The sequence below is a fragment of the Oncorhynchus mykiss genome, chromosome 21 (genome assembly GCF_013265735.2).
Source record: "Oncorhynchus mykiss isolate Arlee chromosome 21, USDA_OmykA_1.1, whole genome shotgun sequence".
Lineage (NCBI taxonomy): Eukaryota > Metazoa > Chordata > Actinopteri > Salmoniformes > Salmonidae > Oncorhynchus > Oncorhynchus mykiss.
Genome location: NC_048585.1, coordinates 33,117,763 through 33,134,790, shown reverse-complemented (window position 1 = coordinate 33,134,790; position 17,028 = coordinate 33,117,763). Strand labels below are relative to the sequence as shown.

The 17,028-nt window shown below is 44.8% G+C and overlaps 1 protein-coding gene across 5 annotated transcripts in view; it reads right to left on the bottom strand.

Annotated features, from left to right (window-relative positions):
- The window catches only part of LOC110501067 (cadherin EGF LAG seven-pass G-type receptor 1), a 112,632-nt gene that overhangs the window by 31,901 nt on the left and 63,703 nt on the right, over positions 1 to 17,028 (bottom strand). For 4 of the 5 annotated variants that reach the window (XM_036957692.1, XM_036957694.1, XM_036957696.1 and 1 more), the window contains exon 8: positions 11,546 to 11,626. The exons of the other annotated variant lie outside the window; for it this stretch is intronic. In XM_036957692.1, the coding sequence (XP_036813587.1) occupies positions 11,546 to 11,626 (81 nt within the window). The remainder of the gene's footprint in view (positions 1 to 11,545; positions 11,627 to 17,028) is intronic. 5 annotated transcript variants of the gene reach the window in all.

Here is a 17,028-nt window from a genome sequence, read left to right as displayed (position 1 = left end):
TAATTTTGCATCATACCAGGGATTTTTCTGGCATTGAAATTCTTGGGTGGGTCCAAACAGTGTAAAAATGTTTTTTATAAACAAATGTTTTATAATGAAAGCACTTCTAAAATTCAGCCTCGGCGACGGGCCGAGCACGCCCATTGCCACACCCCCTTGCTACACCCACCACCTAAGCCCCTTTTTATTCCAGAACAAACCCTGCATACCGTGGTATATTTAAGCAATAAGGCATACGGGCGTGAAGTATATTGGCCATGTACCACAGACCCTGAGGTGCCTTATTGCTATTATAATCTGGTTACCAATGTGAAAAGAGAAGTAAAAATAAATGTTTTGTCATACCCGTGGTATACGGTCTGATAGGACAGAGGAGGTGTGATATATGGCCAATATACCACAACTAAGGGCTGTTCTTTGCTCGACGCAACGCAGATACAGCCATTAGCCGTGATAAATTGGTCATATACTGTACTACAAACCCCCAAGGTGCCTTATTGCTATTATAAACTGGTTACCAATGTAATTAGAACAGTAAAAAGTTATGTTATGTCATATCCGTGATAAACCACGGCTTTCAGCCAATCCGTAATCAGGGCTCAAACCACCCAGTTTATAATGTCTAATATACCACGGCTTTCAGCCAATCAGCATCCAAGACTCAAACTACCCGGTTTATAATATACAGTACATGTATGGTGAAATCAGGTGATATATGTATTGCAGCAGGTGATATACATTATGCAGGTATGCGATTTATAATGAGAACACACCTCCGTCTCTGGCACAGTGCCATTCTTCCCCAGGACCTGTACCTGGGTGCCCCCTGGGATCTCATGGTAACCACAGACATCCCTCTTTCCTGTCTTGTACCCTTAAAGGGGCAATCAGCTGTTGAAACAATAACAAAGCTGTCACCCCGTTTATTTATTATAATTTTTTTTATTTAACCTTTATTTCACCAGGTAGGCTAGTTGAGAACAAGTTCTCATTTACAACTGCGACCTGGCCAAGATAAAGCATAGCAGTGTGAACAGACAACACAGAGTTACACATGGAGTAAACAATTAACAAGTCAATAACACAGTAGAAAAAATATAAAAAAAAGAGAGTCTATATACATTGTGTGCAAAAGGCATGAGGAGGTAGGCGAATAATTACAATTGCAGATTTTGGAGTGATAAATGATCAGATGGTCATGTACAGGTAGAGGTAGAGATACTGGTGTGCAAAAGAGCAGAAAAGTAAATAAATATAAACAGTATGGGAATGAGGTAGGTAACTTGGGTGGGCTATTTACCGATAGACTATGTACAGCTGCAGTGATCGGTTAGCTGCTCAGATAGCAGATGTTTGAAGTTGGTGAGGGAGATAAAAGTCTCCAACTTCAGCGATTTTTGCAATTCGTTCCAGTCACAGCAGCAGAGAACTGGAACGAAAGCAGGCCAAATGAGGTGTTGGCTTTAGAGATGATCAGTGAGATACACCTGCTGGAGCGCGTGCTACGGGTGGGTGTTGCCATCGTGACCAGTGAACTGAGATAAGGCGGAGCTTTACCTAGCATGACTTGTAGATGACCTGGAGCCAGTGGGTCTGGCGACGAATATGTAGCGAGGGCCAGCCGACTAGAGCATACAGGTCGCAGTGGTGGGTGGTATAAGGTGCTTTAGTAACAAAACGGATGGCACTGTGATAAACTACATCCAGTTTGCTGAGTAGAGTATTGGAAGCTGTTTTGTAGATGACATCGCCGAAGTCGAGGATCGGTAGGATAGTCAGTTTTACTAGGGTAAGTTTGGCGGACGGTTGAAAAGCATGCATTTGGTTTTACTAGCGTTTAAGAGCAGTTGGAGGCCACGTAAGGAGTGTTGTATGGCGTTGAAGCTCGTTTGGAGGTTAGATAGCACAGTGTCCAAGGAAGGGCCGGAAGTATACAGAATGGTGTCGTCTGCGTAGAGGTGGATCAGGGAATTGCCCGCAGCAAGAGCAACATCATTGATATATACAGAGAAAAGAGTCGGCCCGAGAATTGAACCCTGTGGCACCCCCATAGAGACTGCCAGAGGACTGGACAACATGCCCTCCGATTTGACACACTGAACTCTGTCTGCAAAGTAGTTGGTGAACCAGGCAAGGCAGTCATTAGAAAAACAGAGGCTACTGAGTCTGCCGATAAGAATATTGACAGAGTCGAAAGCCTTGGCCAGGTCAATGAAGACGGCTGCAGAGTACTGTCTTTTATCGATGGCGGTTATGATATCGTTTAGTACCTTGAGCGTGGCTGAGGTGCACCCGTGACCGGCTCGGAAACCAGATTGCACAGCGGAGAAGGTACGGTGGGATTCGAGATGGTCAGTGACCTGTTTGTTGACTTGGCTTTTGAAGACCTTAGATAGGCAGGGCAGGATGGATATAGGTCTGTAACAGTTTGGGTCCAGGGTGTCTCCCCCTTTGAAGAGGGGGATGACTGCGGCAGCTTTCCAATCCTTGGGGATCTCAGACGATATGAAAGAGAGGTTGAACAGGCTAGTTATAGGGGTTGCGACAATGGCGGCGGATAGTTTCCGAAATAGAGGGTCCAGATTGTCAAGCCCAGCTGATTTGTAAGGGTCAAGGTTTTGCAGCTCTTTCAGAACATCTGCTATCTGGATTTGGGTAAAGGAGAACCTGGAGAGGCTTGGGCGAGTAGCTGCGTGGGGGGGGGGGGGGGGGGGGGGGGGGAGCTGTTGGCAGAGGTTGGAGTAGCCAGGAGGAAGGCATGGCCAGCCGTTGAGAAATGCTTGTTGAAGTTTTCGATAATCATGGATTTATCGGTGGTGACCGTGTTACCTAGCCTCAGTGCAGTGAGAGGAGGTGCTCTTGTTCTCCATGGACTTTACAGTGTCCCAGAACTTTTTGGAGTTAGAGCTACAGGATGCAAATTTCTGCCTGAAGAAGCTGGCCTTGGCTTTCCTGACTGACTGTGTGTATTGGTTCCTGACTTCCCTGAACAGTTGCATATCGCGGGGACTATTCGATGCTATTGCAGTCCGCCACAGGATGTTTTTGTGCTGGTCGAGGGCAGTCAGGTCTGGAGTGAACCAAGGGCTATATCTGTTCTTAGTTCTGCATTTTTGAACGGAGCATGCTTATCTAAAATGGTGAGGAAGTTACTTTTAAAGAATGACCAGGCATCCTCAACTGACGGGGTGAGGTCAATATCCTTCCAGGATACCCGGGCCAGGTCGATTAGAAAGGCCTGCTCGCAGAAGTGTTTTAGGGAGCGTTTGACAGTGATGAGGGGTGGTCGTTTGACTGCGGATCCGTAGCGGATGCAGGCAATGAGGCAGTGATCGCTGAGATCCTGGTTGAAGACAGCGGAGGTGTATCTGGAGGGCCAGTTTATGAGGGTGCCCTTGTTTACAGATTTAGGGTTGTACCAGGTGGGTTCCTTGATGATTTGTGTGAGATTGAGGGCATCTAGCTTAGATTGTAGGACTGCCGGGGTGTTAAGCATATCCTAGTTTAGGTCACCTAACAGAACAAACTCTGAAGCTAGATGGGGGGTGATCAATTCACAAATGGTGTCCAGGGCACAGCTGGGAGCTGAGGGGGGTCGGTAGCAGGCGGCAACAGTGAGAGACTTATTTCTGGAGAGAGTAATTTTTAAAATTAGTAGTTCGAACTGTATGGGTATGGACCTGGAAAGTATGACATTACTTTGCAGGCTATCTCTGCAGTAGACTGCAACTCTTCCCCCTTTGGCAGTTCTATCTTGACGGAAAATGTTATAGTTGGGTATGGAAATCTCCAAATTTTTGGTGGCCTTCCTAAGCCAGGATTCTGACACGGCAATGACATCAGGGTTAGCAGAGTGTGCTAAAGCAGTGAGTAAAACAAACTGTCACTGATTTGGTAAATAGCTGAGGGTTGAGGCTGGAGAAATGTAACCAATTTCAAAAGCAGATTGCCCCTTTAAATGCCTGTGATGGTTCTTCACTTCTGAACCACGTTGTTGAGTGAGCAAATGTGAGTGGTGGTGACAGACTTTCTTCAACAGAAGCTAGTAGTTAGTAAAACCACACAGAGTGGAGGATATGTAGTCAGTCTCACCTTCGTGTTCCCCTATGTCCTCAGCCATGCAGGGCTGGGAATGCAGGTGCTTTATCACTAGAGTGTGTAATTGCATGGTCTGTTCTAATCTAGAGAAAAAAGAGAGAAAGAGAGAGACAAACCAAGAGAGGGGAGAAAGAAAGAAAGAAAGATGGAGAGGAACAGATGCAGGTCCAGATGTGGTATATGGGGGTCCACACCGAACGGTGTAGGGTCTGCAGCAGTCTGTGCTCGAAACTCACTTCACACTCACACACACTGAAATCCCAGGATAGGGGTCCGATATGTGTCTGACGTATTGACATATGCGCAGGGGCAACTGCTCGGCCTCCAACCGCAAGGCACTACAGAGGGTAGTGCGTACGGCACAGGACATCACTGGGGCCAAGCTTCCTGCCATCCAGGACCTCTATAGCAGGCGGTGTCAGAGGAAGGCCATAAAAATTGTCAAAGACTCCAGCCACTCTAGTCATAGACTGTTCCCTCTCCAAAAAGGCCTTTCAACATCTTTTACCCCCATGCCATAAGACTCCTGAACAGCTAATCAAATGGCTACTCCCCCCCCCCCCTTTTACGCTGCTGCTAATCTCTGTTTATTATCTATGCATAGACACTTTAACTCTACCTACATGTACATATTACCTCAATTACCTGGACTAAACGGCACATTGGACTAAACGGCACATTGACTGTATGTAGCCTCGCTATTGTTATTTTACTGCTGCTCTTTAATTATTTGTTACATTTTTTTCTTATTTTTTTTACTTATTTATTTTTAACTTAACACATATTTTTCTTAAAACTGCATTGCTGGTTAAGGGATTGTAAGCAAACATTTCGCTGTCTGGTCTACACCTGTTGTATTCGGCGCACGTGACAAATAAAATTTTATTTGATTTGAAACATTACCATTCACCCAGCTATCAGCTGGTCACAAGTGTCTCCCACGCACACGCACAGGCACACACACACACACCCACACCCCCACACACACACAGACGAAAGGGACTTCCCCAATACAGCTCCAAGACATACATATAGTAGACATTTGACTAAGTCCTGTGTGAAATAATGTTGCCCTTTATATGGAATGGGGCTTTCAGTGACACTGACTGTTATTCAGCATACCGACAGTTAGATCTGTATGTATGGGAGAAATGTATCGAGTTACAACAGAGTTTTCAGCAGAAATCAAGGCCTAGGCCCTATACAGTTTCAGTTTCAACAGAGTTTCTGATCCCCCGACTAAAAGTGGACTTGGCTCACAGACAGGGCCCCCTGGGAGTCTCCAGTTTACCCCATTTCTTTCTCTCTTTCTCCCCCTCTTTCTTTCTCTCTCTCTCTCTGGGGTGTTGACAATTCTGCCGTTCATCTCCTAGCTCGTCTCTGGGGACGATAGCCTAGCTGGTGCCATAGCAACACACTTGATCCATACGGCGACTGACAAAGAGGAGAAGGTCAGAGAACACAAGCAACAAGTAACCCACACAGACAGACAGACGCACGCACAAACGCACGCACAAAAGCACAAACGCATGCGTACACACACACTCTCTCTTCACACCACCTCTTTGAGTGTGTGAACCAACTAACTCTCGCTCTGTGTACTTGTTTTCAGCTCTAACACAAGTCAGTACAGGCATAACACTCCATGTTATGGCCTCACGTCAATTAGCAGACGATCTTATCCATTGCGACTTACAGTTAGTGCATTGATCTTAAGATAACTAGGTGGGACAACCACATACGTCAGTCATAGTAAGTACATTTCCCTCAAAGTAGCTTTCAGCAAAGTCAGTGGTAGTAGAGGGGAAAAGTCAAGTGTGAGTGTTAGTTTACGAAAGTTTCAAAAAATGTTTTACCACTCAGTGTGCCCTGCAGCACGGTATGTAGGGTGTAAGATTACTGACAGAGCTGACAACATAGAAAACACTGCGGTAACTACCCCCAAACAGCCCCTAGGACTGAACACTGACTAACTAACATTATATTTTCATCCTTAGACCTCTTGTCTGACACACACATGACAACTTTACTACCCGGGAGTGAGGTTAAGGTCAGTGGTGGATGTATCAGATTACAAACAAAAAGAGGTGAGAAAAAAATCGAGCCACTTTATGAGGACTTGTAATACTGCTAATGTCATGACTGGCCTCTTTCCAGGAGTACATTTTGAGTCGCAAGGCAGTGTTAGGGCCGTGGAGTGGGAGGGTGCGTGTGGTGTCGAGAGTGTGTGTGTGCGCGTGCGAATCAGTCTTCCTCCGCTGTGTCACAACACTCCCGCACAAAGACAACGGGGAAACCCTGGACATCAGATTGGACGGGAACCTCTTCAACACTCCAAGCCCCCACAAAGCTCTAATCTGAACACGTAACGCCGATGATCGCGTTCCTGTGGCAAGTACCCCAGAAGCTTTTTTACAAGCCACCCTCACAGCAGCTGTTGAGGGAATACAGCAGCATCGGGCTGTCTGTTAACATCCCAAAAACAGAGGTCCTATGTCAGTGGTCATCTGATCCTCTGCCTGAAATACCCGCGTTCTCCATCTCCGACTCCTCACTTGCCATTGTGCCACACTTTAAATATCCTGGAAGCATCCTCTCAGACGACCGCAACATCGACCAGGATATCCAGAATCGGGTCAAACAGGCCTCATCCTCCTTTGGACGGCTAAGGAAGAGGGGTTTCAACAACCTGAACCTACACACCAAAGTGGCAGTGTGTATATACACTCCTTTATGGACGTGAAACATTGACAGTCTACAGCCGACACGTAAAACAACTGGAGTCCTTTCACATAAAATGCCTACAATGCATTTTGAAAGTGACCTGGCAGGACCGTGTTCCACACGCAGAGAATCTTCAGAGAACCAACTGCAGGAGCATTGAGGCATCCGTCAGACACCACCAGCTTAGATGGCTCGGCCATGCCGTCCGGATACCAGAGGATCGACAGAGAAGGCATACGACCACGCCTGCACCAGCATCAACGGGACAGGCCTTTGTGTGCTCTGTCTGTGGCAGATCGTGTGCATCCCACATCGGATTATACAGTCATCAGCAAACCCACAAGCAGTAGTGGAAGTCATCATCGCATACGATGGACTACCTCAAGTAAGTAAGTGTGTGAGTCAGGCCCACGCTGTAGGAAGTTACTAGCGGAGGAGAGGAAAGGGTGAGCGGGGGTATTTTCATAAGGAAGGAAGTCGGGAGATTTGACTTGGGTTTCACCGAGGAAATGCAATCGCCAACCTCTTGCCCTCTCTTTCTCTGTCTCTCTCGCATTCCAACCTCCAGAATTTTTTTGAACAGCTGTATCTCCTGCCATCCTTTGCTTTGTGTGTTCCTACGGAGGGAGGGGAAATGCAAATGTTCAATGTGTGTGTGTGTGTCTGTGCATGCATGGTGTGTGTATGCGTGTGTTTGGTCTGGTGTGTATGTGTGCCTGTCTTGTGTGGGGTTGGGTGTCCGTGTACGTCCCCATGTGTTCTTTGACCATTACCTCACCTACCCTCTGGCACTGTAAACCTAGAGCTGTCAATTATTCATGCATGCATGCGCACCCACCCACCCACCCACCCACCCACCCACCCACACACACCCTGAGGATATACAATGGGTAACAATGCTGCTCTCTCTCCCACAGGACATGAGGCAGACGTTCAACCCTATATGTTACCCCGATGCCTTCTCTATAACACACACACATATATCAGTGTTCTGCTCTTTCTCTGGGCGATGCCAGATGGACAGCAGCATTGTCCTCTGAATATCTTGAGCCGGACAAATGATATGCTGAGGAATAGGAAACCTTCAAATATGGAGCCTCTATCATAGGAATCCCGTGAGCGGATATTGAAATTTAAAGCTAGTTGGAATATCTGTGAAATTACTTACTTACTAGAAACTCCCCACTATTGGTGTGACAGGTTACTGTTATACATGTTTTATACAAGCCTAGGAGTATTGAAAGCATCAAACACCCATAAGAATGTCTGGCAGTGAATGCTGTTACACATTAACACGGCTTATGAGTAAGAGAAATGGACAGAGTGAGTAAGGGAGGAAAGGGACAGAGAGAGAGAGAGGGGGGTAAAAGACAGAGACAGGAGACAGGTGTTTACAGCACTAATAATAAATCCCTTCTTGGCACCCTCACAAGTTCTCTTTCTCCTGACCACGTTCTCCCTCCTCTCTCTCTATCATTGAGTTATGCTACATGAGCTGCGTGGAATCTCTGGCTCTCTGGCAAACAGCAATTGGTCTGGAATAGGACACAGGAATTACAACAGGGGTCTTCAACAATTTCTTGCACAGGGACCCCGACTCAGGCAAACCGGCAACATAAGCGTCCCTTTCTCAGGACCCTGTCTTTCAAAGATAATTCGTAAAAACAAGTTCACAGATCTTCATTGTAAAGGGTTTAAACATTGTTTCCCATGCTTGTTCAATGAACCACAGACAACGAATGAACATGCACCTGTGGAAAGGTCGTTAAGACACTAACAGCTTACAGACGGTAGGGAATTAAGGTCACAGTTATGAAAACGTAGGACACTAAAGAGTCCTTTCTACTGACTCTGAAAAACACCAAAATAAAGATGCCCAGGGTCCCTGCCCATCTGCGTGAACGTGCCTTAGGCATGAGGACTGTAGATGTGGCAAGGGCAATAAATTGCAATGTCCGCACTGTGAGACTCCTAAGACAGCGCTACAGGGAGACAGGACGAACAGCTGATCATCCTCACAGTGGCAGACCACGTGTAACAACACCTGCACAGGATCGGTACATCCGAACATCACACAGGTACAGGATGGCAACAACAACTGCCCGAGTTACACCAGGAACGCACAATCCCTCCATCAGTGTTCAGACCGTCCGCAATAAGCCGAGAGAGGCTGGACTCAGGGCTTGTAGGCCTGTTGTAAGGCAGGTCCTCACCAGACATCACTGGCAACAACGTTGCCTATGGGCACAAACCCACCGTCGCTGGACCAGACAGGACTGGCAAAAAGTGCTCTTCAAGGGCGAGTCGCGGTTTTGTCTCACCAGGGGTGATGATAAATGATTTGCGTTTATCATCGAAGAAATGAGAGTTACACCGAGGCCTGTACTCTGGAGCGGGATTGATTTGTAGGTAGAGGGTCCGTCATGGTCTGGGGCGGTGTGTCACAACATCATCGGACTGAGCTTGTTGTCATGGCAGGCAATCTCAACGCTGTGCATTACAGCGAAGACATCCTCCTCCCTCATGTGGTACCCTTCCTGCAGGCTCATCCTGACAAGACCCTCCAGCATGACAATGCCACCAGCCATTCTGCTCGTTCTGTGTGTGACTTCCTGCAAGACAGGAATGTCAGTGTTCTGCCATGACCAGCGAAGAGCCCGGATCTCAATCCCATTGAGCATGTCTGGGACCTGTTGGATCAGAGGGTGAGGGATAGGGCCATTCCCCCCCCCCAGAAATAAAGTTGGAAAGGTACTATCCTTTTTTTCTACTGTAGGTATGAAATTCAACACTAATGTAATCCGCGGCCCCCCTGCAGTACCATGGATCCCCGGTTGAACGCCCCTGGATTAGAACACAGAGGGAGGGAGGTATGGAGAGAACAAGGGAGTGTGTGATAGACATAAAGAGACAGACAGAGGGAGAGATTGAGAAACAGAGACCGGGAGATAGGGAAAGTAAAAGAGGGATGGAGGGAGGGAGAGGGGGATGGGAGGAAGAGGCAGTCATGAATGCAGGTGGAGACTGGCAGATTTATGACTCACTGTCTAAACATCGGGGGTTTTCTACTACTGTAACTCACAAGTAGACACACACACTACGCTTAGCTCATCATGTCCTGGTGTTATGCATACACCGTGCTGGAACCAATACAGCTGGAGAGGTTTGGAAGGCCCACGTATTAATCCTTCACACAATCCCTTTAATGTAGCCATCTTTAATACATTAATCCCAATGAATCTCTCCTATTAGCAAGTCAACTATCCCAAAGTATCCTTATTATCACTCAGAGGAAATCAAATTGATGAGATTAACAGTTAAAGAGAGAGTACCAGCCACACTGACAGAAAGCACCCAACTCCTAATCTTGCCAACATCAATTAGAATTCTAGCCATTAAGCTTCAGTCCCTCGACATTTGAGTGACAGCTATCAAGATGCACACATAGCAGAGCGAGAGAGCAATGACGAGGTGTGCATACAGTATCTGAAAAACACCAAAAGAAAGATGCCCAGGGTCCCTGCCCATCTGCGTGAACGTGCAAGCCAAACGTGGTCCCCGATAATTGCGTACTATATATATATATAATATATATAATATATTATATATATATATATAATATGTGACATAGTACGCAATTACCGGGGACCACGTTTGGCTTGTGAGAGCTACTGGCTAAAAAGTATACAAAAGCACCAGATAATCTCTTTAATCCTGCTACTCCTATTTGCTCCCTTGGTCACACGACCAGCCCTATAAGAGAAAATATGTCAGCGGGGAAAGAGATCCCTCTCTGTGTGTCAGGGCCATTCTGACTGGTGATTGGCTGAAATCTGACTCCTCACTTCACAATAAACCCCTCCATTTGAACCCGTCCTGTGCTGAGCGCTACAGTAGGTGCTTGTAGCTCATGGTGCGCAGCGCTCCTGCAAGATTCCCTGTAGGTGTTTGAGAGGCTGCAGCATAGAGAGATGTCGACGAACACAAACACACATGTTTAATGGGTGAGCATTGTGTTTTCAGTGAAGGAAAATGTAGCTACAGTGAAATGAATGGAAATCAAATGGAAACCCACGACAAGAAGTGAAGTAACTCTGTTAAAGAATGGAGTCTGTAAAGCAGGGATCATCAACTAGATTCAGCCGCGGGACGATTTTTACTTTAGGGGAAGGTTGGGGTGCCGGAACATGTTTACAAGTCATTTGTAGACTGCAAATTGACGACAAGAAGCCCATACAGATATAATGTTTGACTAAAACATAATCATCTTAGACCTTGCTTACATTTGCACACAATCACGTCTCTGTATTATCTCTATTATGGGTGGGATTTCTTGAGAACAGATATCTTTTTAAAAGACTGGTGTTTATCCAGTCTTCTATGTCCCGTCCCGCCCCCCAATTTTGTATTTTGGTGTGTCATTTTTTTGCCTAAAAAAAACTTGGGGGGCCAAATAAAAGCACCTGCGGGCCGAATCCAGTTGGGGAACCCTGCTGTAAAGACATGCAAACCTGTGAGACACTCAACAACATGTTGGATTACACACTATGGACTAGAACCAAACTAACCATAGAACCACCGCAAGACTAGACCACAACTAGAGCAAGACCAGAGACCAGACTAGAGCCAGACTAACCCCAAGACTAGTACTACCACCAGTACTTGTAGTACTAGAACTAACACCAGTACTAGAGCTAAGACACTAGAGGCCATGCTACTGTACCTCCTTGTGTGTCAGCTCCAGCCAGGCAGTATAAAGAGGGACCCCCAGCACCCCACTGGACCCCAGCAGGTGCAGGCTGTCCTGGGTAGACCATGGGAGAGAGAGGGGTGTGTTAGATCCATTAAGATCTGCAACTAGTGTGTGTGTGTGTGTGTGTGTGTGTGTGTGTGTGTGTATGTGTATGTGTGTGTGCGTGTGTGTGTGCGTGTGTGTGTGTGTGTGGACTACAGCATCAACAGTGGATCCTCTAGTCTAGTGTAAGTGTGTGTGTTTGTCTGTGTCTGCATGACAGGGAGTATGCATGTGTATGCATGTTTGAGAGAAATAGCTTCTGCTCATTTAGATCTCAATGACTGGATTATTCTGTACGGCTCAGCATTTTAGTGCTGAACCGGATAAATAAAAAAAGTTATATCAGTTATAACTCCAGGTATATCAGCTAATATAGTGAACCACAAATATTATCTCCCTACAAAACCAATGACTATGGCGGATATGACTCCCATTTGAAAATACACATTTTAACTCACTCAGAGTTTATGATCATGAGTCCAGCTGTGAGCAGTGAACAGAGCCTTCTTAACTGTTCTGAGGTGCTAGCACTGATGACAAATTCTGCCTTTGAGCTCTGGAGTAATGAGCGTCAAGACATACCAAAGAATAACAAGCTGGCTTCCTTTAAAAAACACTCCCCTAAGAGACATAGAGACTGGCTTTAACCTAGAAAACATACATTTAACCCCTCAGACATTTAGGGAGCAGCAGAGCTCCCCCACCCACCCACACACACACGCCACACTCCTATGCCCCACACCCCACACCCCTACAGGGGTCTCCACCTGGGTGTTGGAACGCATAACGCCCACCCCAGAGTCCAGTTATCTGTTGGGGGATAAATCTCACTGTGAGTAGATAGATCATCCCCACTACCACACATCTCTCTGCACTGTTTGCATAGAAATGATCATTCGTAGAGCAGAGACACACAGAGAAAAAGAGACACTGTATATTACACTGGCTGTCCTGGATAAAAATGCTTCCTGAAACACAAGCAAATCCCTCTGCCATAACACTAGCTGCTCTGCTTGGTAGAGCTAGCATGGCTGAATTAATAAGAGAAAACTGGTGGAGGGAGTGTGAGAGAGGAGAGAGAGAGCAGGCAAACACTGCGTTGTCCTGTGAGAATGACCCAGCAGGGGGTCCAGTGAGGCTAGACCTGTTTGTGTAGCCTGGTCCCAGATCTGCTAATACTGTGTATAGCCAACTCGCATGGTCACTGCCTGTGCTACTACCTGTGGTCCTAGGACAGTGGTTCCCAACCAGGGGTACAAGGACCCATGTGGGTACTTGGCTTATCCACAGGGGGTACTTGAGAAGACTCATGAGACCATAGACCTACTGGTAAAATGCACATGAGGGGGTACTTCAGGCGATTTATGCCGAAACTTAAGCCGGTTTGTATGCGCCAATAAATACTCAGATCAATGCAGAAATAAAGTGCTACTTTTTCTTGAAAAAAGGAATTCCATGTGACAGTTGAGTCACGGTAATCTCCTCTTATGCACTCTGGACATTGCATTGGTACTACCCAACTCACTAACGACCGTCAGGTCTCTAATGGTCTGGTGCTCACTGCTCTATTGTCTCTCAAACCACTCTGACATCACATCAAACCCTTATCATCAAAACAGTGTCATGCTTTTAAAACTCACCTCACTGTGAATGAACAAGTTAAACAATGAAGTTCAACAACAGGTTGAAACTGAGCGGAAAACATGTTTGTTGTTTCAAAGCCCAACACAGCAAAATGGACAGCGCTTTCTAAGGTGATGATTCATTCAAAAACCCCATATACATATTAGAGCTTATGCATAGGCCTATATATATATATATATATATATATATATATATATATATATAGCCTACCGCATATTACGCACAGCAGAATTTTTTTTTTTTAAATGAGCTAGGCGATCCTGTTGGTTCATTGATTGTGCAGGGTTAGCCTACAATTATAGTGAATTTGTATTTGATTTTGAATAGCCTAGCAATAGGGCATTTTTTACATTATTATAATTAATAGGCTGACACATTACCTTTAGCTACAGAATATCTTACCACCATGCGTTTCCATCTCCTCCGCTCTCTCCTCCTTTCTAGAGTGTGCAGAGAGAGGGGCTGTCAACAGTTTAATGAAATGTTTCGTTGTGAAAACATGTTACTATTGATGTTCCCAATCAGATTTCCCTTTGTTTACCAAATTAAGCACTGTGTAGCTGCAGGAACAGGGTTGAGAGCTCATGGCATACAGAATTCTGGCAGAATATCACCTGTCGCGTATCGAGAGGATGCATGCTCCTCAAACAGTGGTTGATGGGTGGAGTGAAATAACAGGCAAAGAATATCTGGCATAATGGAAAAAACAAACCCATTCGCTAAGGCATTGTAAGGTTTGTATCATTCACAACTAAAGTTTCCAAATATCTCTAAAACTAGCCTATGGGACCTGTTTCAAATGATAACTTTTACGCTCAATATTGATACTTCAAATTGCCACTCGCTCCCGAATGGGAAAAATATCCTTTCTATTTTATTCAGCTAAATAATGGCACGGGACGTACAGTGAGGGGAAAAAGTGTTTGATCCCCTGCTGATTTTGTACGTTTGCCCACTGACAAAGAAATTATCAGTCTATAATTTTAATGGTAGGTTTATTTGAACTGTGAGAGACAGAATAACAACACAAAAATCCAGATAAACACATGTCAAAAATGTTATAAATTGATTTGCATTTTAATGAGGGAAACAAGTATTTGACCCCCTCTGCAAAATATGACTTAGTACTTGGTGGCAAACCCCTTGTTGGCAATCACAGAGGTCAGACGTTTCTTGTAGTTGGCCACCAGGTTTGCACATATCTCAGGAGGGATTTTGCCCCACTCCTCTTTGCAGATCTTCTCTAAGTCATTAATGTTTCGAGGCTGACGTTTACACCACAGTGATACTTCCTTCCCAGACAATCATCCTTCTGAGAGATGACGTGACATCACTTCCTGCTTCATAATCATCAAAACCTGAACAGTCCAAGAATATCCCTCTCTTTCGCTTTGTGTGTTTCCTGTTTAGCTCTGTGTGTGTGTATATATATATATATATATATATATATATATATATATATATATATATATATATATATATATATATATATATATATATATGTGTGTGTGTGTGTGTGTGTGTGTGTGTGTGTGTGTGTGTGTGTGTGTGTGTGTGTGTGTGTGTCTTGTGCCAACTCCTCTTGCTGTCCTTGAGAAGTCGCTGCTCTACATCCAAAATAAAGTGGGAATTTCAAAAATGTCTCCTATTGTGTGAAATCTTCAATAGGAACGGCACCCCCGCCTTGCATGAGTCTACCCACCACACACACCACCGTAAATCACCTTGCACAATGCAAGTGTTTCTGTTACCATTGTGGCCCAATGCCCCTCATAGCCCATCCCCTTGTGGCCTCTGAACTATGATTTTGGTGAGAAAGAGAAATGGGTGCGTGCAGGGGCACCCCTACACCCTCGGTCCCTGACCCCATAACTCAGAGCAGACTGTTAGGGGCTGTTTGGCGTGACTGGGCCTCTCCACTCTGATTTGGACAACCCTTAATCTAACCGGTGCCTTGAGAAGTCTTGAATAGGCCATAAAAATATCATAGGCTGTGCACCAAATGGCATTGCATTCCCTACAAAGTGCACTATGTTTTCACAGGGCCCATAGAGCTCTGGTCAAAAGTAGTGCACTGTGTATGGAATAGGATGCCACGCGGAAAGCAGACATAGAGAATCCCTTTATAAGTTCTCCAAGGCTCTGATGTAGAAAGTGATAGGTCTTCTGAGCTTAGTCTGGCTTTAGATGAAGGCCTGGATGCAATCTGGACTGTCAGGGCCAGGTTTGGCTGTTCTAAATCTGACTGGGGTGAGGTATAACATAAGGTGACAGCGTGCCTGGTTGCGGTAGCCTCTTCCTAGATTTAAGGAATTTCATCCAATTAGTGGACAGCAAGGTTATTATAGTGTTTTTATATCTATTAATTTTTCGATTTTTATTTGAAATTATGATTTGCTCATTTTTATTTGGTTTTAGTTGTATAAAAATATGTATATTTTCTTTTTATATTTGGTTTTAGTATTAGGGATAGAAAGCATGCTAGTGAAATGTTTTGTGTCACTTCTTGCAACTGGGGGCAGGAATACATAAGGTGATTTGTCAGGTCATAGGTGAGTTTTGGTTGAATTATTAGGTCAAATCTCATCGTGACTTGGATTTATTATAAGGAATAGTGGAAACTTTTGCTCGCGTATGTTTACACCAATCCAGTGCTTTTTAACTTTAGTAGTACATGTAAGAAGAAGCTAGTTAGCTACCTAGCCATTTCTTTCCGTTAGCTACTGATAACTAGTGATAGTGATCAAATAATGTGTACACACTGACCAGATACTGGACTGACCACTCTAACAATGGGAATAATTGTCGGCAAAGGAGGTTGGATCAGACGGGAACATTCTAGCCAATGAGAGGGCAGATACGCATTTGAACCACAGGCACAACTCTGATACAAAATAGTTATTCTCAAAGTTATATCAGTACATTCTAAACAATACAGCTATTTTATCAAGTAATGGACCTGAGGACAGTCAGACCTGTTCCCGAAAAGGCCTGTGGAAAAAACAGACCCAAACATGCCCATTCAGAACCGAGAGTAGAAAGAGAGAGAGAGAAAAAAAGGAGCCAGCTCCATCAATAAATGAGAGATATTGACCAAATGATCCGTGTCCTTAAAAACTGCCAATGACAAATAAAATCAAAAACAATTAGTTGTGTTTTGATGTGTAGCATATTCAAAATGTTATAGCCTATTGTTTTATTGATTATTACTTCCCTAAAACTATAATTGTCCACCTTACGGTTAAGCTGTCTAAGATTTGAGCAATAAATGCATCAGGGCATTGCATGAATATGCTATACATTCGGAATGTATTCAGACCCCTTCCCTTTTTCCATTGTTACATTACAGTCTTATTCTAAAATGGATGAAATTATTTATTTTTCTCATCAATCTTCACACAATACCCCAGTGAAAACAAGTTTTTTGAAATGTTCTTGTCCAGTTGAGTCTATGGGGGCGCTATTTCATTATTGGATAAAAAACGTTCCCGTTTTAAGCACAATATTTTGTCATGAAAAGATGCTCGACTATGCATATTATTGACAGTTTTGGAAAGAGAACACTCTGAAGTTTCAGAATCTGCAAAGATATTGTCTGTGAGTGCCCCAGAACTCATTCTACAGGCGAAACCAAGATGAAACGTCAAACAGGAAATGAGCAGAATTTCTGAAGCTCTGTTTTCTAATGTCTCCTTATATGGCTGTGAATGCGACAGGAATAAGCTTAGACCTTCTGCCGTTCCCCCAAGATGTCGACAGCATTGTGA